We start from the raw sequence: 25,000 nt of genomic DNA, 5'->3' as shown, positions 1-25,000 counted from the left end.
GGGAAGTTTACCCGAGTCGTACGACAAGTTTGAATGCCAGAAAGGCCGATGATCTTGACTGGGAGAATATCAAAGCGTTGTTGATTGAAGAAGATATGAAACGAGCTGAGAATAACGGGAAAGAAAAGTCTGACAATGCGCTCTTCGTGAATCAAAGAAGAGAAAGAACTTCCAATAAAGGAAATTATCTGCACGTTGTGGATCCGGTTGTGTTCGCGGTGCGCGTTTCGGAATTTCAACCCAGTTCGATGATTCTCCTCAATTTCACCATGATGATCATGAAAGGTACAAGGGAATCAAATGCTTTAAATGTAACCAGGATGGGCATATTGCCGAGCACTGTCCACTCAATGACAAACAGAACCAAAGAATAAGAAGAGAAAATTCAAATATGGCGGAACTCGAAGGAGTTGCACTAATCTCAAGCATGATGAATCAGTCAAATGAATGGTTTATTGACTCAGCAGCGACAAGGCACATGACAAGCAACAAAAGTATTTTAGAGAACTATGTTCAGTACCAAGAACCGAGAAATATTTTCCTGGGAGACAGCACAGTAATTCTTGCACATGGCGAAAGTAAAGTCAAACTCCCTTCGTTAAACAGTTCTCGTAAAATTGTCCTTGATTTGCATCAAGTGTTGTTTGTACCAAAGTTGACCAAGAACGTACTTTCAGTACCTGCAATGGCGTTGATGGAAGCAGAAAACCAATTTGACAAGGATAAATGCTTAGTACGGAAAAATGGCCAAGAATTTATTATTGGAAGTCTATTGCGTGACAAGCTGTACATAGCCAATTCTACCGAGCACGCTCAAGTTTTAACAGCAAATAGTACACCATCGCTTGCAGTTTGGCACCGCAGGTTGGGTCATCTCAACTACGCCTGTATCAATCAGTAAGTGAAGAAGGAAATGGGTGAAGGCATGAACTGTGATTCAGACACCCAACTACAAAAGGAGTGAGAAGCATGTGTTCTTGGCCAGATGCAGAAGAAGCCCTTTCCAAAACAAAGCCAAAACAGGGCAACCAGGCCGTATGAGATTGTCCACAGTGATGTATGTGGTTCAATGCAAGTGGAATCGAATGGTGGTAGTAGGTACATGGTTACGTTTACAGATATACAACTGCTTATTTCATCAAATCCAAGAGTGAAGTACTTTCAAAATTCATGGAATGTGTCAATTCTGTAGAGAAACATACTGGTCATCAGATTAAGAAACTGAACATTCTCGCAGAGGAAGATGTTAAAGTTCTCAGAAGTGACAATGGAAGAGAGTGCACTTCCAATGATTTTTTCAAGTTCTGTTCGGAAAAGGGAATATCGCACCAGTTCACTGTCCTTTACAGTCTACAGCAAAATGAAGTTGTTGAACGAATGAGTCGCACTATTATGGAGGAAGCAAGATCTATGCTCTATCAAGCCAATTTACCACTGGAATTCCGGTCAGAAGCATGCAGCACAGCAGTTTATCTTCACAATCGAAGTCCCACTGCAGCATTGAAAGATGAAACCCCTTTTGAATGTTTATTTGGGAGAAAACCAGACATTTACAATCTGAGACAAACAACCTGAGACAAACAGCGCAGAAAGCTGGATGCCAAAGCCCACAAAGCAATTTTTGTCGGATATCCTCCTGGTGTCAAGGGATACAAACTGTATGATTTGGAAAAGAAGAATTTTGTTGTGAGTCGAGATGCACAATTCGTCGAAGAGAACTTTGATCATTTTGTCGTGATAGAATCAAAGGATACAGCCTAAGCAGAGCTGAGGAACATTTTTTCAGACATGAATGAAGAAAATGAAAGTAAAAGTGTTGCGGTGCATCCCTTAAGTAAAAAAGCTGAAGTTCATGATAATGTTAAAGTTTCAGTTATGAAGAAGGAAGAACCCATAGTTCCAGAGGATGTTGCATCACCATTTGAGAAGAATATTGAATCAGCAGTTCCACAGAAGTTTCAAACAGTGGGAGCAGCAAATGAAGAAAAACCAGTGAAGAGAACATACGAAGATAAATTAATGGAAGAAGTTCAAACCCTGGGACCAACAAGGCAGCGAAGAAAGCCAAGTAGGTTTGAAGATGATGATTGGCTATTTGTCGGTTCAGAAATTGATGAGCCCAAGACAGTTCAAGAAGTGTTGAAAGGTGACCAGTGTGGTCAATGGAGAGAAGCCATGGAGTCTGAATATAATTCCTCGTTAGAGAATAATACGTGGGATCTAGTGCCTCCACCTGAAGGAAAGAATGTAGTTGGTTCTCGTTGGGTCTTGAAAGTCAAGTCACGCGTTTCAATGTTCAGAGGTACCAAAAAGCGATTGGATGTCTAACCTATATGTCGACAGCAACAAGACCAGATATTGAAATTAGAGTGATTTACTGTCCTACTGGGGACATGCTTGCAGACATAATGACCAAAGGAGTAAAAAAAAAACTGTCTTTTGAGAAACTGAGAAATTTACTGGGTGTGATTACACATTGCCTGAGCTTTAGATTCGTTTTATCGCAATGTGTTCATTTAGTTCTTTTTAGCCGTGCATCATGTTTATCAAGTGGCAATATTAGAAGTATTAATGTATGATAATGCATGCTGCCGGGCTGATCGTTTCTATTGGATAAATATTTTTTCATATGACGTAATTCTTTTGCTCGCATTGCGTCGCCATCTTTGCTGTATGCCCTTGCCGCTTTCGCGGTGTTGTTGTTTTATCATTAAAAGGTCCTGTTGGCTGTATGGATAGCTCTCTTTCTTAACAGTTTTAGCAAAGACGACGGCAACGACTACAACAACGACAACGTCACAAAGCAAGAATATTCCATGAAAATTACATGAGTTTCGCGGAGACTCGCTGACAATTTTGTAGGCCAGTTTGATCCAACAGTACTGAAACCTTTTGTCGAAGCAAGGTTTGCGATTCAAAGTTGGCTTTCCCTCCTATAACCCCAAGCCAGACCTACCAGACACACCGTCTGACAAAGCAACTGTCCTGGACGGTGTCTGTGCTCGCTTATTGAAGAGTGCAGCGCCTGCAGTAGCACCATCACTCGCCAAACTTATCAACAATTGTGTTACTAGTGGAACTTTTCCAGCTGCGTGGAAAGAGGCCAAGGTGATGCCGTGACACAAAGGGAATAATAAAGCTGATAAGAATAACTACAGACCGATTTTGACTCTTTCTGTCCTCTCGAAAATCTTTGAAAGGCAGTTGCTCAACTCTCTTTGTGCCTTTCTCATAAACAGCGATCTTTTATATCAGGTGCAGTCTGCTTTTAGGAAATACCACTCAACGGAGACAGCCCTTATTAACATATTTGATCTTATGCTCTTCAATCTCGATGACAACTGCATTAACGGCTTGGTTCTAGCTGACTTACAAAAAGCATTCTATCTGGTAAGCTACGACATCCTGATTGAAAAGCTGCGTATCTATGGTCTTAATGAATGCAGCCTGGGTCTTATGCTCTCCTTTCTTCACAACCGCAGGCAGCGCATGGTCATCCGTGAAAGTGCGCAATCTTCTTCCCAGACTCTCACGCATGGAGTACCACAGGGGTTCCTACTCTCTCCACAACTTTTCCTGGTATTTATAACCGACCTTCCCAAGGGAGTGTCACAACCAGCCACAGTTGGCATATTTGCAGATGATACGACTTTGAGTTTGTCTTTGTCACACACAAAAACTTCTGGCTTTGTTCTAAGCTCTATGAGACCACTCGTGACCTCGAGAACTATTTCAGCCGTTTTAATATGACAAGGGTATGGTAGTTCCTCATAAGTGAAACTCGCCGGAGCATTAGGGGAGAATATGAAAATTTACCGTCAACTGCTGACGTTTTTCATAAAATCTCAAATTTGGCTATTTCACGTTGTTGTTTAGCTGATGACGGCAAAGAAATGGACAACAGTGGAAAAAAAAAAACGCACGCACGTGGGGAGCATGCAAAGCTCAGAATTCCCCCAAGAAGAACAAATTATAAATCTGCGCTTTTTGATTGGTTTATGTCATGTTGATCAAATTCCAATGATCGACCACTTCTGTCCCGATCATATGGCGATGGCAAAAACCTGAGCAAAGCTTGAAAATCCAGGAGGATTTTGAGGTTGCAGAGCCGTGTAAATGCGATGAATCTTGGCACGATGCTACAAAAATTATTGACTTTTGACGTGCCCAAGGCTAAATTCTGGAGGCACTCGGCCGCTATAGGCCTTGTCTATTTAGGGGCCGATTACATGAGCCGGGCTCATTGGGTTTACCAGGATGAGTGTTAGACCAGTATTACATGAGGTGAGCCCGGCTTCGGCTAAATGTAGAATATAACGTGTGAAAAAAAGATGACAACAACAAAGAGAAGTGGAGGGACGTTTGTCTCGCTAAATAGTTGTTAAAATTCACAATTCTACAATTTAAAGAAGCCTTAATTAAGGTTTTTTATCTTATTTATCCTTAATTTAAACATAAAAAAAACAACTATTCCGTGGGCCATTTTGCTCTAAAGTGGAGTAATGTGGTTAGAAATCTCTGGCCCGGCTCACCGGGCTGTCCCGGTGAACGCGATGACATGGAAAAATCTCAGCCCAGTTAGCCGAGATCCCGGCATCATAATGCCGTGATCTCCGCAGAAAATAGTAGGTGAGTGAACTTTACTTATCTGGCTGTCCATAAAATAGAGGAAACGTCGCGATTTGAAGTTGGCTCAACTCCGGCCAGACCAACAGTCAGGATCTTTAAATAACTGAGGAGAAAGTGCTGCCTTTGTTACGACATCTGCGAATGGTAAGAATCTTCTCGGATAAGAACTATAAGCCGAGGTCGCGTCTCATAGCCCTTGGGTATAAATTCTGTGGGATGTTAAAGAACCCACACACTATTCGAGAAGAGTAGGGCATGGAGTTCCTGGTGTTGTGGTCTGATCTATGGATAGAGGGGTTAGGTGTCAATTGGGACAAAAGTTCAGTTCCTCTCCCCTGCCACTCCATGATATGTGGCGAATAAATTAAATTAAAAAAAATAAATAAAATTAACTGTCTCAAATAACGTGACGTCACGCGCTCTCGCATCCTCAGGGCTGTCTGCCTGTGGTTGTACAAGACATATTTGTCCACGTGTCCAGAGTCTGGAGTGGCGAAAGATGCGTCCTACTTAACTCCTAGACGTGAGTTCAAATATTTTGATGATGGCATAAGCAAATTATGTACGCTAGGTTGTAAAATAGCCTAATGATACTTTTTACACATTTTGTAGTTATTTTAAGGAATTTGTCCAGTGGGGCGCAACAGGATGGAGGAAACTGTTAACAGGTGAAAGTGGTACTATGACCATTTGGTTTGCTTAACACCTGCCTGGCAAAATTTTGAGCTTTGATTTTTTATCCAAAGGCTGTTTAAGTTGAGTGTTGGATTTAACGGTCCGCATTACTCAAGTTCAAAGCTAACCGACTGGACTTCAGAGGGTTGGATCTAGGAAAAGGTGACGTCTTTTACTCAATAGCTTAAAATTTCAGTGTGTAAAAGCAGTTTATGTATGCAAAACATGAGTTTAAAATCTGAAAGCCCGAAACTCCCTTGCTGCATATTAATTCAATCTCGTACAAACGCTTTGCCTCCTTTAACTAGTATAAAAAAAAAAGTTTTTGACGTCATTTTCTCCCCGATCCAGCTCTCTCAAGATTTTAAAGTAAGTAATGGCGGACCATTAAATAGGAAATTCCAGTTAAGATTATCGTGTGTGTTTTTTTAATCAAGGCTTAAAACTTTGGTCACTCATAGTTTAGTTAACATAGTTTTGAAATCCAAATTATTTCATTTTTTGATTATAATACCACTATAAGTTAACTTGTTGAAGTGGTTGATTGAGGGAAGGGTCTCCCACAGGATGTGTTATGTTACTTTAATTTGAGCTAAAAAGGTGTGCGGGCTTGATCAATCGCTGGAACTCGCCAGCTAAGGATAGTATCGTTTACACTTGACATGAAACAAATTTTTAAGGACGAGAAAACTAAATCTGGTATCTCCTGGCCTCGAGTGTAATAGAAATTGAAAATTACAGACGTAACTCCTATTTTTGCTTACCTCGGGGAATCAGACAGCTTCCGTTGGTGATCAATACATCATCGATGGCGAGGTCACCCCTGAAGGAAGATCCTCTGATTCCTTCAAATGTTAACTGCAGAAAATGAAAGAAAGAAAATGTGTTTATTGCAATATGCCAAAGTTTATAGTGGGGATTAAAACATAAATTAGGCTCTTTAATTTCTCAACTCTCAGAGGCCAAAGGGATCGGTTTTCTGCGTTTTGTCATTTTTTGGGTTCATCGAAACTACGCCAAAAAATTCTGACTTTGAAAACAAAACGGCAATTTTTAATGACAAGTATTTGCATTTATGCATTTATTTACTTAATACTTTTTTACATTTTTTCAAATCAGATAGATCTACCAAAGAATGGATTTTTCTGGATATCCTTTCCATTTCACAAGTGCTTTATTTTTATCTTTCCTAATAACTTTTTCAATTGAGAACATTTTTGATCCGTTTTCCACAACTCTTCATCAAAACACCCCTCCTTTATATGTTCACCTATTACGTCGAACATTTTATAGATTATGATTTAAGTAAGTAAGTCAGTCAGTCAGTCAGTCAGTCGGTGGGTGGGTGGGCGGGTAGGTAGGTAAATAACCTTATTTGACTAGGGGTAGTCCAGTCAGGAACGAGGCTAGTATCCATTGGGACCCTAGAAATTACAGATACATGCGTACAATGTAAGAACCTAGAAAGAGTAAATATTTACAATTTAAGTACAATAAAAGTAAATTAAAGAAGAAGAAGAAATGTGACATTCTAAGAAAAGTTACATGATCAGCTGGTGACTGTCCTGAAAATTCCGGTCGCCAAGGCTCAACTTTCAATCGCATTGGCCACCAGTTGGTCCCAATTTCGGACCCTGATCCGCAGCCACCTATGAAGGCTACAACAATTTTATGTCCTTTATGTAGATCAAGTGGGACGTAATGAATTGAAACAGCAAAAAGAAACTTGGAAAACCATTAAAAAAAATTGAATGATAAGAAAGAAGGAGATGACATAACATTTGACCAAGCAGTCCTTGTAAATTTGAATCTATCGGAAGAAGCATACTTACTAACTATTACATCAAGCCTCAATTCTCCAACTCCAATTAAGAGTTAACAATTATAATGCTTCTTGGCTTAGTACTTTCCTTTTTGTTTTTCTATTTCAATTTCCACAATTCAAATTTACGAACATTTTATTTCTGTATTCCATAGCATTAAAGTCAGACAATCTTGAGGCTACTGGCAGCGTCGTCCAGTTTTTCCAGCAAGAGCTCGCGAGTGCACTCGGTGAAAACGGTGTCTTTAACTAATTGAATTCTCAGAACTCACCAGGTCTCGCGCAAACAAAAGCTGTCACCACCTCCTGTAACATTTTTTTACGTTTTTCAGGCGTAGCACTGATTTAACGCTCAAGACCATTCTTTCAAGCGTCAATCGTAAACCATAGATCCCTTTCATAATGGCAGCCAAACAAAAAAATGCTTTCTTTAATTTCAAAAGAATGAGGACAGTAGATCTAAATTAACATACAAAAAAAATGTAAATGTAGTCGCCATATATGAAATATATATCAGAAAAGTGCTTCTCAACCAAATCAGTCTTCAATAGACCGCGTTGCTCAAGATGACTCCCGATTGCAAAGTATTTGTGTTCGTTAATGTGCTGCTGTAAATGTCGGGCGGTGTACCCGACAAAATCTGCGTCGCACAGATCACATTCAAATTTGTAAACCACGCATTGGTTGTTGACAATAGCGGGCTTCTTCTCTTTTAGAGGGAGAATTTGGCCAATCTTCTTAGTGTGAAAGACGGGTTTAATTTGGACTCCAATGTTCGCGCATTTGTATTTGTTTCTTGACGAGTTAGCTGATTGTTGATCTTTAAAAGGTAGTGGGACTCCATACTCTCTCGGTAAACTTATACTTGAACTCAAGAGAAAAGACAAGTTTTAAACAATATAATATACACATTACATATACATTCATGTTATATATACACTACATTGTACATGTAGCAGCAGTCACAAGGTTGAGGTATCATGATATTCCAGTTTAATTTAAGAAAATAAGGGTTTTAATTTCTTAAAATGACTCATCACAGGTCGTATGTCAGCATGAGCATCCTCTGTAAAGAATTAGCAGAAAGGGACAAGTATTTCAATAAACTTGATGACGATAAGGATTATTATTTATGTGAGCTTGAGAATGATAGCAAAGTTTATTTGCAGGAACACGAGGAAGAGAAAAAAATGTCTGTGGATGAGTTAATAAGACAAGAAAAGGCAGAAAAAGAAAAAAAAGAGAAAAAATATTAGAGAGGAATTGATATTGTTTGAGGAAAATCCAGTTTTGATGCAATTTTCTGGTGTGATGTTTTTTAGGTGAGAATGTTTTGGTGCATGACAGAACCCAGAAAATCGTTTCCTTTGGCGTCTGAGTTGAAAATGTCCAGGTGCTGGTAGAAAAAAAATCGTCTTAGGCCTGTTAGAAAAAAGTGCACCAGAAGTAGCTGTTTGCTTTACTCCCACTGTCCTTAAATGTTCCTGGCTGATTGTTCTATTGAATTGGTGGGTGGACATCTAGGATTCGCCTTATGTAAAGGAATTTAAGTGGCCCTCAGACCTCAGATCCCAGCCCGTGGTTTTCGATCCTGAATAGTGGATTCCGGATTCCACACTAACTTAGAAAAAGGTCGTGGATTCCATCGAATTCTGTCAATCCTGGGCTCCATACAAAGGATTCCGGATCCAAAGCCTCACATTTGCTGTATTCCGGAATCGAATTCCTTCACATGACATCGGGCGATACAATATAACTACCTAGCAAATGTGCTGAACTTACTTTATGTCCTAACACAATTGTCGTTTCAGCCTTTCTCCAAATGTTGCCTTGGTTTCCAGATTCATTGAAAACTTTCATATTTCCACTGAAAACATTCAGAGTCCCCATGTCTGTGCCATACATGTGATAATAGAAGAACAAGCATCCAAGTTCTCCATTTCCAGGGAGAACTAGTTCAAGCTTAGCATTATCGCCTTCTTGTCGAGGAGATGACGTCTCAATAAACATGTAATAGCCTTCAAAAGAAAGGGGAAAGCATTTTAATTTTTTTTATTTAACAAAAAGACAGTTATACGTTAAATTTACAGCCTTTAGCTTGTTGGGAATATTCAGTCAGTGGCCTGAAACCCGAGATATAATAGGGAGCTCAGGCACGCGCGTTTTTGAGATGCGGACGGCAACCGGAAGAGAACATTTCGCGTGGCAGGACAGTGGTGTCTCCCAGATTTTTATACTAATCATCTCAAATGTAGAAAATATACTTAGCAATGTAAATGTGTTTGTGTGAATACAAATTAAAAGAGAAAACAGCTCGCTTCCGGTTGTTGTCCGCGTCCCAAACACAAGTGCTTAAACTCCCTAATGACTAATAGTGATTTTCGCGCAATCTGTGTGGTTAGCTCGGAGGTGAATAGCACCTCTAAGCAAATGGAGAACGACAAAATGGCTCCCGGAGTCGCTTCTTTTACTGAAGGCAAATTTTATCGATAAATTCGGATGATTATTCAACTTGTGTGGTACATACAAAACAATTATTCACGTCAGTGTTGGTGAAAGTAAATACCCACCACTATTCATCCACAAGTTTGAACTAAAGGCTACAACGTTCATGGTATTTAATCTGGGTTTATAGCAATATCTCTGCTGTGAAAATCGCAGACCAGGTTTTTTGGTTGGTTTCAACTACGTCCTTTAATCCCAATTCTACCAGGACCACGAAGCAGTCTGCTAGTATAATTGAATTTATATAAACAAACGAAGTGAGATAATATACGAGAAGAAAACAGGGAGATTTCCGCTTATTTATGCCTCCAACCACTTTTTAACGCCACGACAGCCTTTCCCTACCAGGGACAGTTGAAAAAAGATAAATGACGTAATGCTATGGTGCCTCTGCATGAGCACATGGTCCCATGCTTCTCTACATCTTTTTAACGCTGCGTAAGAAAGGTGAGGATACCTTAGATAGGTGGGCCTCATATATCTCTCACTTTGTTTGTTTACATAATTTCAATCATACTGACAGACCGCTTTCCTGCCCTGGTATAATTGAGATTCTACCTCGCAGCATTTGAATACATTCAGAGATCACATGAGATAGCAAGTCATGTGACTTCGAGCTCAGTACGAATTTTGATTTCGAGTAAGTCTCATTTCGCTTTGCGGTGGCTCCAGAAATTTACTTCCCACCGCCGGAAATAACTATTTGCCGAAAAAAAAAAATACCAAGATGACTCATAAGACAGACGATGAACTTTTAGCCCTTCAAGAGGAGGACAAGTTATCTGATGTCGATGAGAAGACCGATGGTGCGTCTTGATGTTGCCGATTCCGACCTCGCTCGCGTCATATGCAGGACTCAAGAGGATTTAACACCGGCATCTTGTGAGGAAATCAGCCTTCTGACCAGGGCAATTTAGGTGTTCACCAACAGACTGCCTGCAGTCCTTAGTTCGCCTCTCGTAGAGGTGCAAAGGAACGAACAGAGCAAAGGAAAGTGGCCGGCAAGCTCGTCGCCTGTTGGCGTTCCCGCAAAAAAGTCAAAGAGTCGGAGAAAGCAAGGCTAAGAGCTCCTCGAGTGCCTCATTCAACTCAAATGACTGCCAAGCTCTTTATGATTCTGTCCTTCACAGCCAGGATGTTAATTCAGGGCTGCAACCCCTCCCAGTGGTGACAAGACCGAAATTCTCTCTGAGCTGGTAAGAGTATAAATCCGACTATGCAGTCGGGGAAAACCTCAAAAGCCAACAACTAGCCGAGCTAGTAAATAAACTGAGCGACAAGACGCTGAAAGAACGCCTCAAGAAACAAGAGAAACCTGCCAATTGCGAGGCAGCTAAACCCCCGAAAGTTAACCCTGGCAACTGGCGAAGATTGAGACAATTTGCGGCATATTGCCGCTTGTTCGGATTGTCGACCAGCTCCGGGAGATAAAATCGCTCACTGCAGAAGATTGGCAGAGTATGAGGAAACTAGGTCTGGAGGAAATGTCCCTCCTAATCCACACGTCGTATGAAATCAACATGTAGCGACGTATACCTTTAAAACCTGATATTGGTAAGGAATTTTCTGTACGTTGCTCCTCTCAGCTACCATTTACTGTTCTCCTCTTCGGAGATGACCTCCAGAAACATCTTAAAGATATTGGAGGTCAGACCAAAATTGGGGCAAAAATTGCAACGGATTTCTCTAGGCAGTTCTAACTACAACAGTGTCCGACAGTCAAAAAATTATAAAAGGCCAGAATTTGAGACCAGCAAAGCACAAAGGTCAGGGGAACGGGACAACAAACCCTCCCGCCCAAGCCAAAAGATCACTTACCGCTATAGCTACAGGCGCGGTAAGTAAATTCTCTTTCTCATATTCAAGCAGTTTTACAGCTGGAAATTTAGAAAGAACATTCTAATGCCCTGGAAAGCAATAACCTCTGATGAACGAATTCTTAGCATTGTTAGGGGTAGTGAACTAGAGTTTGTTGAAACCCCATGCCAAACCAAAGCTCTTAAAGGGACGAATTTCTCTAAAAAGGAGGTGGAAATTACTTCTAGTAAAGTTGATAAACTCTTCTCCAAAGGGGTTATAACAAAACTTAACTGATTAGAGAGTAATGTGAAGTGCTAAGTTTCTACCCCATATGAACCATATGAGCGTTAGCCCTACTGATGAAAATGGGCCCACACAAGGACAGAGAAAAACTCTGACCAGGGTGGGAATTGAACCCACGACCCTCGGGTCAAATCACCGCTGCTCTACCGACTGAGCTACAAGGTCAGACAGGAGGAGGCCGTGGGAAGTGAAGATGTTAAAGTCACGAAAATGAACACGTACAAGTACAAGAAAGGATCACGTTTTTGCTAACGTTGGATTACGTTTTGCAAACGTTGGCCGTAGAAGTCTAAAATAAATATAAGTGCTACACGGCCAACGTTTGCAAAAACGTAATCCTTCCTTGTACTTGTACATGTTCATTGCCGTTATTTTAACATCTTCACTTCCCATGGCCTGCTCCCTTCAATAACGAGTTATCTTATAGACAAGCTTTAGACGTTTTTACCAGGAGAGAGGCGATTGGTAACTCGATGTTTCAAGACATATGTGATAACAATAATCACAAGCTTCATTCACTCCTTCCGCCACCTTACTCTGGCACTTTGCGTACACGGAAAAATCGCAAGTTCCAAGTCCCGCGTTTTAAAACCAATCGTTTCAGAGACAGTTTTGAACTCATACATATTAAATGATCTGATTTTGAATAATTTTAGCTGTATCTTAATTGTAATTTTGTGTTTACATAATAATAGCTTTAGTATTGTTAAATTCTTATCAAATAACTTTCTTAATTTATCATTATATCATTTATAGTTACAATTAATTAACGTTTTACATTTGTAAAAATTATCGTAATTCAGACCTCGGGATGCAAGGGTAATTTCATTAAAAACATGTATCTATCTATCTATCCATCCATCTATCCATCCATCCATCCATCCATCCATCCATCCATCCATCCATCCATCTCCATCCATCCATCCATCCATCTATCTATCTATCTCTCTATTTATCTATCTATCTATCTATCTATCTATCTATCTATCTATCTATCTATCTATCTATCTATCTATCTATCTATCTATCTATATATCTATCTATCTGACCTTGTAGCTCAGTCGGTAGAGCAGCGGTGATTTAACCCGAAGGTCTTGGGTTCAATTCCCACCCTGGTCAGAGTTTTTCTCTGTCCTTGTGTTGGCCCATTTCCATCAGTAGGGCTAACGCCCACATGGTTTATATGGGGTAGAATCTTTGCACTTCTCATTACACTCTAATCAGTTAAGTCTGTTCAAATATAAGTGGTACACGGCCAACGTTTGCAAAAACGTAATCCTTCCTTGGGTTATAACAAAAGTCTTACATTGTACTGGTGAGTTTAGATCAACTGTGTTTACTAGAACTATGAAAGATGGCTCTTATCACCTAATTTTAAATTTTAAAAAAACTCAATAAGCATGTTATTTATCACCATTTTAAGATGGACTCACTGCACTCTGCCATCCAACTGATGAGACCTAATTGTTGGATGGCTGTCTTGGACCTAAAAGATGCTTACTACTCTGTGTCTATGATAGCAATGGAGGATAGAAGGTACTTACGGTTTGAGCATAGGGGTCAATTCTATGAATTTGTATGCCTTCCAAATGGACTTTCTAGTGCACCTAGAATTTTTACGAAGCTCCTGAAGCCTTTTTTGGCTGTGTTAAGGACTGATGGAGTGCTCATTGTGGCCTATATAGATGGTATCATTTTGTTGGCAGATGATCTCATTTCACTTTTCACCTTCATTGACCAAACAAATCCTTGGGTTTCACTATCCATGAGAGAAAACCCAACTTGTTCCCTCTCAAAACGTGACATTTCTGGGCTTCGTCTCCATGACTACGGCAGTCTCTATGAAATACGACAAAGCTGAGAAAGTTATAAGAGCTGTATGCCAACTCCTAACAAAGCTAACAAAGGAAAAGCCCCGGGTAAGAGAGGTTGCATCTGTTGTTGGCCTCATGGTCTCCTAGATTTCAGGAGTAAATTATGCACCATTGTATTATTCGACACTTGAAAATGATAAAACTGATGTTTTGAAGCATCAGAACGGTAGGAATCATGATGGTTATATGCACATCTAGGAGCTAGCAAAGAAGGACCTTATCTGGTGGCTTGATAATGTTGGGAATCACCCATGCCCGGTTATGACACCTAAACCAAAACTAACCCTTAAGTGTGATAGCTCTCGAGAAGGATGGCGATGTGCCATTGATAACTCACTGTTAGGGTTCTCTGTAACATCAATTACTGTCTGATAACCAAACATGGGGGGTACCCACTCAAGAATCTGTAATGACATTACAAGAGAAACAATTGTGTGTGCAAGGAATGAGACATATCCTTGACAATAACCCACCTACCTGGGAAAATAAACATTGGTGCTGATAAAGGAAGCAGAGTGTTTCATGATGACACGGAGTGGTCATTAGATGATACAGTTTTTCATTCCTTAGTATCAAAATGGGGAAAACTAGATATTGACCTTTTATCATTTCTTTTTTCCTCCTTCCAGTGTTATTGCAAGAGCACCTCAGAAGGATCTTCAGTGCCAGGCAACAGCCATCCTTGTTCTTCCAGACTGGCTAACACAGTACCCTCGGGTGAAATCAATGTAACCAACGTCTAAGAGTGGGTGAAGAGTGCGTGAAGAGATCAAATTATAAGGCTTGACATAAGAAATAAACAAGGGTCCGACCTGGACGATGGAAATACAAGGCGTATTTTTCGAGTAGCTTTTTTATTATGAGGGAATGACGTGAAAAAACCTTGGGGTAGCTTGTCAGAGTGAAGGGAATTCCTTCTGGGGCTACACGGCCATACCGAAGATCAAGTTTCGAAAGAGAAGAGTTCGCTCTGGACAGGAAAAGGCAAACAGCATAGTCAATTTGATGGACAGGTGTTTTAAGTTCAGTACCTTGGCTGATCCGAGGTGGACCAAATACCTGGTAGCCAAGTCAACATCCCATGTGTGCGTGTATCTTGGCTTTGGGGGACGCATATTGTGTATTCCCCTTAAGAGTTGAACGACTACGGGATGTTTGCCGATAGGGTGGCCATTAATCTTAGGCTGAGCAGATGAAATGAACGAGCGATAAGCAGCCCCATTATTAAACGATCAGTCAGGAAGAGAAGGACATCGTTCAGTGATGCTGAAGTCGAATCAACTTTCATTTTAGAACAACAGCGACACCATGTTCCGCAGGGTGACTGGCAGGTTTTATGTGTGGAGGGGTGAGAGGCTGAGAGGTTTATTTTGGTATTCGTAGCGACACCTGAAAAGCCTTCTCCTCGGTGATTTTCCCTGATATGTGATAAACGTCCAGGTGCAGCCTGGGGTACATCAGGTGTACACATTGAGGGAGAGCAGGAGCTCTTAGGAGGTGCTTGGAATTGGGGATCATTACAGGGTTCTCCCTATGGACAGCCAAAAGAGCTGGCTACCAAGGCTGTGCCTGCAACTCTGGTGCCACTAAGACCACATCTTCTTTGTCCTGGAACACCATTCTCAGCACTGCTGAAATCAGACTGAACAGTGGAAAGGCGTAGCCCTTTAGAGGAGCCCAGTCCAGAGTCATCGCGTCTGCGTAGGTAGCGCCTGGATCTGGTTTCTCGCCGGCATATTTTGGGAGAAGAGCAGTTAGGTGTGAGGAAAACAGATCTATGGTGCACCCTCTGATGAAGGGCGGAATCATTTGAAGGTCTATTTGCCATTCTCTGCAGTCTTAAGACTCTCTGGATTCTCTGTCCACGAAATTGTTGAATTTCCCTGGTAGATGTTGAACAGTGATCAGAATTGACCTTTGAATGCAACACTGCAATAGATCTAAAGTTCCACTGACAAGCTACAAGTTATGTAGGCAACAAGGGTAGTCTTCTCCATGCGAAGGCAGACAAAGATTCTGGACTGGTCTTTAAGAGAGGCTTTGGTGGCAAGAAAGGCAGCTTGGAGATCGAGAGTATTTACGTAAAGTAGTTTGAAGTATAAATAAGCGGAAATCTACCAAATGTCTTCTCACATATTTCGAACGGAGCTTGCGTCATATAATTATTACAATCCCAACGTCACAAACCGTCTGTAAATGTTGGTTCCTATTCCTTTTCCCTCAAGAATCACATGTTAACGAAATTTAACATTTTCTATGAAATTAGAGTATACCCACCTTAACTCCCCTAATGCTACTCTGATAAAAAAGTAAAAGGTGATCTGACCTGAGCCAGTCGTATGATCGGATGAAGGACCAGTATTCAAAGATGGAGTGCCGCCTGTGCCACGTGTCCAATTAAAAACATCTGACAACTGAGATTGATTCCATCTATAGCACAACCCAGAATCAAAATTGCATGACACTGAAAAAGACCAGCATAGTTTGGGTTAAAAGGTTAAATTATACTCATGCATACTCAAGTTCCTCTTTATAACACACGACACTTACATAGCTAGTAAACTCGATATTACACACATCCAAAAACGTGAAACAACTTAATTGAAGGACATTTAAGCCGTTCATCTCAGTTCTTTTTTGATGGCCTGTCGACGCCTTTGGAGTTAAACAAAAGAGAGATTTCACTTTGCGTTTACTGTCATCGGCAAAAATAAACTAAAATTAAATGTTTCACTAATCAAGCGAAGAATGTAGTAAATGCAGTTGTACTCGAGTATGGCCTGGTATGCAGTATCGTAGAATTATGCTTTTTTTTTATTTGTTTACTGAAGTTTTACCATCTTCAAGCGATAAGGCTTCAGGCAGACAATTTCAGTCCAAGCAATTTAGCAGGACAATTGTCACAGGAACCAAGTTAAGGGAATTAGCTCTCATGAGTCTCCTAGAGCTCTGTGTGGTATAGCAAATTAAATAGCAATCGGGGTGAAATCATAGGTTCCACCCCTGTTACGAAAACTCCAGTTTTTCATGAATATCCCTGAGTTATCATCGCAGAAATTCATCTCTTCTCGGGATGTCCTTGGTATCGGGATCTCGTTATGTTTGTGGGATTTGCCATAAGAGTAGCTTTATCTGTCTATTCTTAGAATTATGTTTTACGAGTAAAATTCACAGGAAATTTGGGCTTAAAATCACCATTATACACCTTTAAACGATAAAAATTGTAGTTACGATTATTTCATGGTGGTTTGCTCTTTAGTATAGTTGCGATCAGAATGTGTCCTCTCCCAAAGTCATGAATTTGGTTAGGAACAGGTGTCGAGAAAGGTGTTTGGTACGCTAGGCCAACTAAGTTCTTCGTTAGGAATGTTTTAAATAGTTTTTTGTGTCATTACGGTTATTTGTGTTTCATTCAGTGGTGTTTTTACCCTAACGAAGTCTTTTACTGTGTTTTTGGAAGCTACTTATTTTCAGTTCACCTCTGGGGCTTTTTGACTTGTTCTCGCGGTTCCAGATCACATTCATGACAACGGCGGTCACTTTTGGGTTTTCAATAAGTGTTTTTAATCTATATTCTGATATTTATAAGTAATTAAAAATAACACCTGTAATTGTAGTTATTGTCCTGTTCTGCCTGGAACACGTACGCCAGTGCATTTATGGAAAAGGCGGCGCTTGCGCTCGTCCTTTCCTCCTTTTTGTCTTTTGTTTAACTCTGTTATGTAATAATCGTAAATCGCCATTTTCTCCGTAAATTTGCTGTGTAACTTAATTCTAGGTATTGTAACTCGTTCCTTGTAATTTTTGTAACTTGTCGTACTCCGTTCGTGCTAGTCTGGTGTTGACAAACTGTGAGATCTCGTCGAGACAAACGCCTTTCTTTGTTGTAGAAAAAATATGTTAATGTGCTGACGCGCAGGCGTAGTGCGTCTTGCAGGCGTCATTTTGACGTGTGATTGGCACTTGATTGTTTAGTCTGATTAGGAACATATAAAAAGAGCTGTATACCTAACAAATAGAGAGTTTTAGCAAGGACTAGTTGAAGATCAACCCTAGAGGACCAAATAAAGATAAGAAACAGCCGGAGTGTTGAGGAGTCTTCTTCCCCAGAAAGATTATCCTTCAACACACCGGAATCACGAGAGCCTCAGGCTTTGCAGGAATCGCTTATATATGCGTTAATATTAGATAGAAGAACACTTCACTTACCAGGATACCCCGAGTAGGAAAAAAATAGCTCATAGCCTGTTCTTTGTGTAATTCTATCTGAATGAAACGTTATTTCAGCGAAATTTCCAGTGACACGAACCCAATTCCCAATTTGCAGACCGCAAAATACACCAATGATATCATTTGAATCATTAGTTATCCTCAAGTAGTCATATCTAAAATAAGGAGAAACGAGAAAAAAATCATACTAATCGAATCCGTGGCCAATGCAAGAGAAAGGGGAGGGATATAAACAAAGCACGTGTTCTGCATTGACTTGAGGAAAGATATGGAAATCGACTGGTTTCTTACATGGCAATACTGGTGTACAGAAACATTAGATTAACCGTAGAAGTAATAAAACTGAAAAACTGAAGAAATGTCAATACAGTCGAACCTCTCTAATACGGACACCGAAGGGACAGAGCAAAGTGTCCGTATTAGAGAGGTGTCCGTTGCATAGAGGTCATGAATATTGCGTCACTTCAAAGGCTCCATTGATGGTATTAAGTGTTCTTTAAATCAAAACTGGCCCAAACAAGTCTTTGAGGTGCATAATGGACAGCACAAATCGTTACAATACAAGCTGTACAATTCCAAAAACATATGGCAAACTATAATACAGTTTTCGAGTAGTAACATGACAGAACAGTAACAAGTGTAGCAAACACTAACATACAGTAGAGTATTTAATGAAAGTTCTTTGTTATTGAGTCATTTTGCGTTAAAGAAGTCTGTAATGTTCTTCTGACCAGTATTCGCTAGTCGTTTTTTGACATACAACGACTGAGCTTTTGAAATAATCTTGCATAACTCATCAGCCAAATTTGATTCAATGACGGGAAGGAAAGAGGGAGAAAAAGGAAAGCAGCAACTGGAGAGTCTTCAAATAATAAGAAATCTTGATGATAAATGGCAATGACATGTCGATATATAATTTTTACTGATTGAAAACAAATGATACTGTTATCACAATTGATTACACTTAATGATATGTAACGACAAACAGGAAATCGTATTGAATAAGAACTGTCATCATTGGAGTGTCCGTAATAAAGAGGTTAAGTTTTTGAGAATTTTCTCTCTGGGGCCGAGATTTCGTGTCCGTTGTCCGTATTATAGAGGGTCCGTATTATAGAGGTTATTTTTACAAAGAATGTATGGGCATTTTCTCGGGACCAAGTGAACTGTCCGTATTAGAGAGGTGTCCGTAAGGAGAGGTTCGACTGTAGCTTGACCGTTGCGGAAAATTAATTTAAAATGGTAGAACATCTCCAGAGTTGAGTCGAGTCACATAACTCTGGAGATGAGTTGGCGAAACGTCACTCGCAAACAACAGTACTTGGACAGTTATCTGGGGATCCCATAACATTAACCCCTTTAAAGTTGGTTCACACTGTCTTGTGCAGTGTATTGAAGGCAGTAACTACTAAAAAAAAAGCTTGTAAGAATAATTAAACTCTTTTCCCGACCGACCTCTGAAATGGGGATGGATTCGTCTCCGAAAAATTCATGGCAGAATTGCGTTACTTCCGTTTCTCTCCAAATGTTTATAAAACAAGACGTCTAGAGGGATACTTTGTTTTGATATTAAAATTTGCCAAGTACGCAACAAAATAAGAAAAGGGAAGGGAGAGTGAAACAGTAGTGCTGAAGGAGAAAAAAAACTTGTGAAAAACCATTCTTATAATTATGCGGCTAAGGGCGCGGAATTTTTCATAACTTAGCACGCAAAATTGATGCCGCAGAAGTTGTAGAGCAATGTTGCACGTCCCGCCACTCCCTTCGCACGCAACAAAAATGATTGTTGCAAGTTGGAAAAAACTTGTGCAAAAGTTCCAATTTTCTGCACAAATTATTTAATTGTTGCGCGTTTTACCACGTCTTATGATACTTTGCATGCAAGATTTTGCCAAACAACATTTATAATAATAATAATAATAATAATAATAATAATAATAATAATAATAATAATAATAATAATAGTAACCAAAGAATATAAAAGGAGGGTACGGAAGATTTTAGAAACGAAACTTAATGGGGGTAACCTTGTCAAAGCTATTAACACGTGGGCTATTCCTCTCCTGAGATATTCTGCTGCATTCCTGGACTGGAGAAAGTCAGAGTTACAAGATCTAGATAGAAAGACCAGAAAATTACTTACCATGCATAATGGTCTCCATCCAAAGAGTAATGTCGATCGTATCTACATACCGAGAGAAGAAGGTGGACGAGGTCTGATTAGTGTTGAAGACTGTGTAGAATCTGCTACCTTGGGTTTGGAGAGATATATCAATGATAGTGATGAAAGACTGATAAAGGCCGCTAGGAAGATCAGCGGTGGTCGTAATAATGAAACAGAGGTGGAGTATAAGATACGTAAGAAAAATGAAAGAACGGAACAGTGGAGGGAAACGTTATGCACGGACAATTTGTAAGACAGACGGAAGAAATATTAGGGAATGAATCCTGGTTTTGGTTAAAGAAAGGAAGTCTAAAAAGGGAGACTGAGAGTCTTATTATGGCAGCACAAGAACAGGCGCTTGCAACGAATCTGATGAAAGCTAGAATATATCAAACTCAAGAGGACAGTAAATGTCGAATGTGTAGAAAGGTGGATGAAAGCATAAATCACATTGTGAGTGAATGCCCTAAATTAGCACAAAAGGAATATAAAAGGAGACATGACTGGGTGGGTAAGAAGATCCATTGGGAAGTTTGTAAAGAGGAAGGTTTCATTGTCAATGAAAAGTGGTATGAACATGTACCTGAGCCAGTACTAGAGAATGAGAGATGTAAAATATTATGGGATTTTACGATACAGACTGATCACGTGATAGAGGCAAGAAGACCGGACATGATTGTTGTTGAAAAGAGAAATAAATGTTGCAAAATAATAGATTTTGCAATACCATATGATAGCCGTATTGAGGAGAAAGAAGTCGAGAAGGTAGTGAAATACCAGGATCTAGCAAGAGAATTGAAGAAGTTATGGAAAATGAAAACAATGGTAATTCCTATTGTAATCGGAACATTTGGAACAGTTCCAAAAGATCTAAAGAAGAGACTAGGGAATATTGGTATAGAGACCAAGATAGACGAGCTTCAGAAAAGTGTTATTCTGAACACGGCAAGGATTCTTAGGAAGGTCCTAGAAGTTTGAGGAGATTTGTTGTCACCAAGCTTCCTGGAGTACGGAAGTTCCATTGGAACAAGATAATAGTAATAATAATAATAATAATAATAATAATAATAATAATAATAATAATAATAATAATAATAATAATAATAATAATAATAATAATTATTATTATTATTATTATGTAGAATTGAGCACAAGGTTTTTCCCTGGGGAGAAATATCCAGTCAAGTCTCATCCCGAGACCTCAGACTTCCAGCACTTTTCTGAGAATATGTGCCGATCCGAGGAGTGCCGACTTTTGCATCGTTCTTGTTCGGTCCTTAATTCCTAGTTGCTGCAAGTGGCCTGCCAGCTTCTTTGACACTGAACCCAATGCACTTACTGCCATTGGCACCACTTTTGTCCTTGATTTCCACATCCTTTTAATCTCTCTTGCCAAGCCTTGGTACTTTTCATATTATTATTATTATTATTATTATTATTATTATTATTATTATTATTATTATCTGTGATTGGTCATCGGTTAGGCACGTAGATCGACAGTCGAGCAATATGCTATGCGGTGGACCAGACTTTTGACAAGAAACTGTTTCAATAAGAAACTATTCCAAAAAACAAAAATAGTGTTTCGTTTCCTGAATGAGGAGGGCAGGAGAAAAGATAAAATACTGTAGTGTGGGTCACTTGGTCTGTCATATTTATTTCGCTTCGTCTAGTGGAACCCTCGACAAATAAAGATAGACACGTGAACGCGAACTCTCTGAACGGTGAGAGGCCTGTCAAGGAATATTAACCATTAAAGAGAAGAACAGATACTTGTCTATGTGCACAATACATCAAAGCATAAAGTCTACAAATACCTATTTTACCTTCAAATACTTACCCCTTCATAACATTCCAATTTCCGTTTTCCGTGAATCTTCTATCACAGGTATTAAATATGAACCATGGCAGTTACTAGCTCTACCATCACTGGTTCCTCGTTAACACATTTAGATATTCAAAACGTCCTATGCACGTTCTATTTCCTTCGCTTTTGTGTTTGTCAGCATTATGATTTGTAATACTTCATGTTCACGTGCTCACAAAGTTTGTGTTTGTATCTCGTATATGTTCAGATTTCCAATTACAAACTCTTAGATGTAAACGGCTACTTGAGGTAGCTCCAAAACTTGTGTTTACGAGAAAATGATTTCCTAGTAATACGATGAAATGTGGATGACGTCGGTAGATTGTTAACCAAATATGTTCTAGCAAGTTTCCACCATTTTCTGCTTTTCTAAAATAGACGTCTCAGCCTTTTCTCTGTAATTCCGCTCGGTTCTCGGTCACGTCTATGTCGATGCAAACGCAAATCCCAACTAAAGTAACTGCACAGCCTTTTAAACTACATCACAATTATTTTCTAAAAGAGCTGATCACAGTCTCCAATGATGATATCAAATCTTGTAAAACTATAACAGAACTATATTGTTACAGTAGGTGGCAGTGAACACGATTGCCAATATGGCTAGTTTAACAAAGGATATAAGCTAGACCATTACAAAAAAAACAAACTGTTTAACAATAAAAAAAACGAAAAAACGCAATAGACAACAATCTTATCTTCGTGGTCAATGGTACACTGAGCGGGAGGATATTGATCGTTGCAATTGCCATATCGATTTTAATTCAACTGAGTGAGTGACAAAGTGGCATATATTGGAAAAATAGATATTGCTCGTTGACTTATCGATTAGTTTACATCTGGGTGAATGACAAATTTGCATATTCTGACCCCTAACGATAGTTGTTATACGCTTTGCCTATCCACGACTAAAAACGTGGGGCCAACTTTTTTTCAAGATTACCGAAATGCAATCCCTTTTAATCTTGTCCATTTGTGTCTATTCATGCTTCCCTTTTGCTGAATTTCTTTTATGTTGTTCAAAAGTTTTTGGGTTTTTTGGGAGTCATGAAATTACATGATTCTGAAGCCCACGGTATCTTCAAACTGCGACAACAGCAGAAAAAACCTCCTAGCCCAAGCCAACCATATCATCACTTGTCAACCTTGAAGAGCAATATCAATCTGCATTTCGCCAGAATCTTCACAACTTGCTTGTTTCCCTATTCAATGTTAATGAGGCGTCTCGTAAGAACTTAACTTCGATAAAAAAAATGTGAATTTTTCAAATTACTGTATGTTCTTCCCGGCTGAACCTATAATCGACAGCTTCAGTCGCGCTCTGTCACTTACGCAATACATAGGAGAATAAATTGAACATGTGGACGTTTCCTTTATTGTAATGTGGACTGCCTTAGCTTGATGATGCCATCACAGGCGCCCCTAGCTCAGTGTGAGGGAAAGCCAGCAAAAATATAAGGATTTGTATGAGAATCCCGATAAACGACCTTGAAAGATAATTTTAAAAAATTCTCAATCAAAAAGCCTAACCTTATTGCTACTGTGTGTCGCTTCCTTCCTGTGCAGTTTTTTTTTCCAGATTCGACGAAAAGTGAGCCATTTTCAGTTTCTCGGTTGTCAACGGTTATAATAAAATACCAAGGCTGCACACTGAATTCTCAGGAGCCCACCAAGTTCAGTCAAATATTCCCGGATAAAATGTTCACAAGGTTACAATTCCCCCGTAGAATTCAAGGGTGAAAGTTTTTCCTTTCATTTATAAATAATAATAATAATAATAATAATAATAATAATAACAATAATAATAATAATAATAATAACAACAATAATAATAATAACATTTAATATTTACATTGCGCATTTTCTATAAGAATAATCAAATGCGCATTACAGACATTACAATTAATAAATTTAAAAAACAAATTAAAAAATAAAACCTACTTACAATTACTATAATGGAATCAAAAAGATGAAAACTACACTATTTACAATTAGACAAGTAATTTGCTGAAAAACCTTAAAAATGTAAATATAAAATAATTGTACTGAGAAAATGCCTTGCTGAATAAAAATGTCTTTAAGTTTCCGTTTAAAATCACTTGTGGTGCAAGCAGTTCTAATGTCTATGGGAAGACTATTCCAAAGCCGTGGCGCTGCCGCCATGAAGGATCGATCCCCCATGGTAACTTTTGTAAAACGCTTTGGGGTGCTCAGAAGAAGCATTAGTTATTTCGTCGTAAATCGTAACGGGATGGCAATAAGACGGAAATTAAATCAATTAGACATTTAGGAGCTGAGCCATGGAGTACTTTAAAGGTGATCAAAAGGATTTTGAACTCGATACGTAGTCGGATAGGAAACCAGTGAAGTTCCTGAAGGAGCGGCGTAATATGACAGTGTTTAGGCGCGCAGAAGATCAATCGCGCACTAGCGTTCATGACACGTTGGAGTTTTCGCATATGATGGTCAGGAACTCCATAGAGGAGACTTTTGCAATAGTCCAACCTACTGGTTGTAAATGCATGAATCAGTTTCTCAGTACATTCACTAGTCAGGTATTTTTGTATGTGTCGAATATTATACAGATAGAAGAAAGCACTACCACAGTTCATTGCTTTATGTGTTGCCATATCCATGCGCGAGTCGAACTAGGAACCCAGATTTTTTGCAAAGTGTACGGGGATTACATCAACAACGCCAACCCTAATACTACTGACAGACACTTTGAGTATCGTCTGCATACGAGTGTGTAGACGGCAGGTGAGATTTAATTATACTGAAAAGTTTGCTAGCATAGATAGTTAAAAGTAGGGGACCAAGGCATGAACCCTGAGGCACCCCACATTGCTAGGCCAAACCTTTTGGAAAGAGCACCCTTAATTGTAACTTGTTGCGATCGACCTTTCAAATAGGATTGAAACCATTGAAGAGCTGAGCCACGTAGGCCGAGCAGTGACTGAAGTCTATGAATGAGAACATCATGGTCCAAGTATCAAAGGCGGCGCTAAGGTCCAAAAGAACTAGGAGTGTCACGTGACCCATATCCATATTCATAAGAATATCATTCTTGACTTTCAGTAACGCTGTCTCAGTAGAGTGATGCTCACGATACGCACTCTGCATTTCCGGGAACA

At 39.5% G+C, this 25,000-nt stretch overlaps 1 protein-coding gene and 1 pseudogene across 8 annotated transcripts in view; one reads left to right on the top strand and one right to left on the bottom strand.

The window, feature by feature from the left end:
- LOC137978477 (MAM and LDL-receptor class A domain-containing protein 2-like) overlaps positions 1-25,000 on the bottom strand; it is a 359,940-nt gene that overhangs the window by 234,922 nt on the left and 100,018 nt on the right. For 6 of the 8 annotated variants that reach the window (XM_068825421.1, XM_068825419.1, XM_068825418.1 and 3 more), the window contains 4 exons: positions 17,818-17,993; positions 15,935-16,072; positions 8,909-9,144; positions 6,069-6,162 (listed from right to left, as the gene is read on the bottom strand). In XM_068825421.1, the coding sequence (XP_068681522.1) occupies positions 6,069-6,162; positions 8,909-9,144; positions 15,935-16,072; positions 17,818-17,993 (644 nt within the window). The remainder of the gene's footprint in view (positions 1-6,068; positions 6,163-8,908; positions 9,145-15,934; positions 16,073-17,817; positions 17,994-25,000) is intronic. The other 2 variants (XM_068825420.1, XM_068825425.1) reach the window with 1 other exon arrangement.
- LOC137979804 (uncharacterized) lies at positions 10,359-11,331 on the top strand (annotated as a pseudogene).

Source organism: Montipora foliosa, chromosome 12, assembly GCF_036669935.1.
Source record: "Montipora foliosa isolate CH-2021 chromosome 12, ASM3666993v2, whole genome shotgun sequence".
NCBI lineage: Eukaryota > Metazoa > Cnidaria > Anthozoa > Scleractinia > Acroporidae > Montipora > Montipora foliosa.
This window is presented reverse-complemented; position numbering and strand designations above follow the sequence as displayed.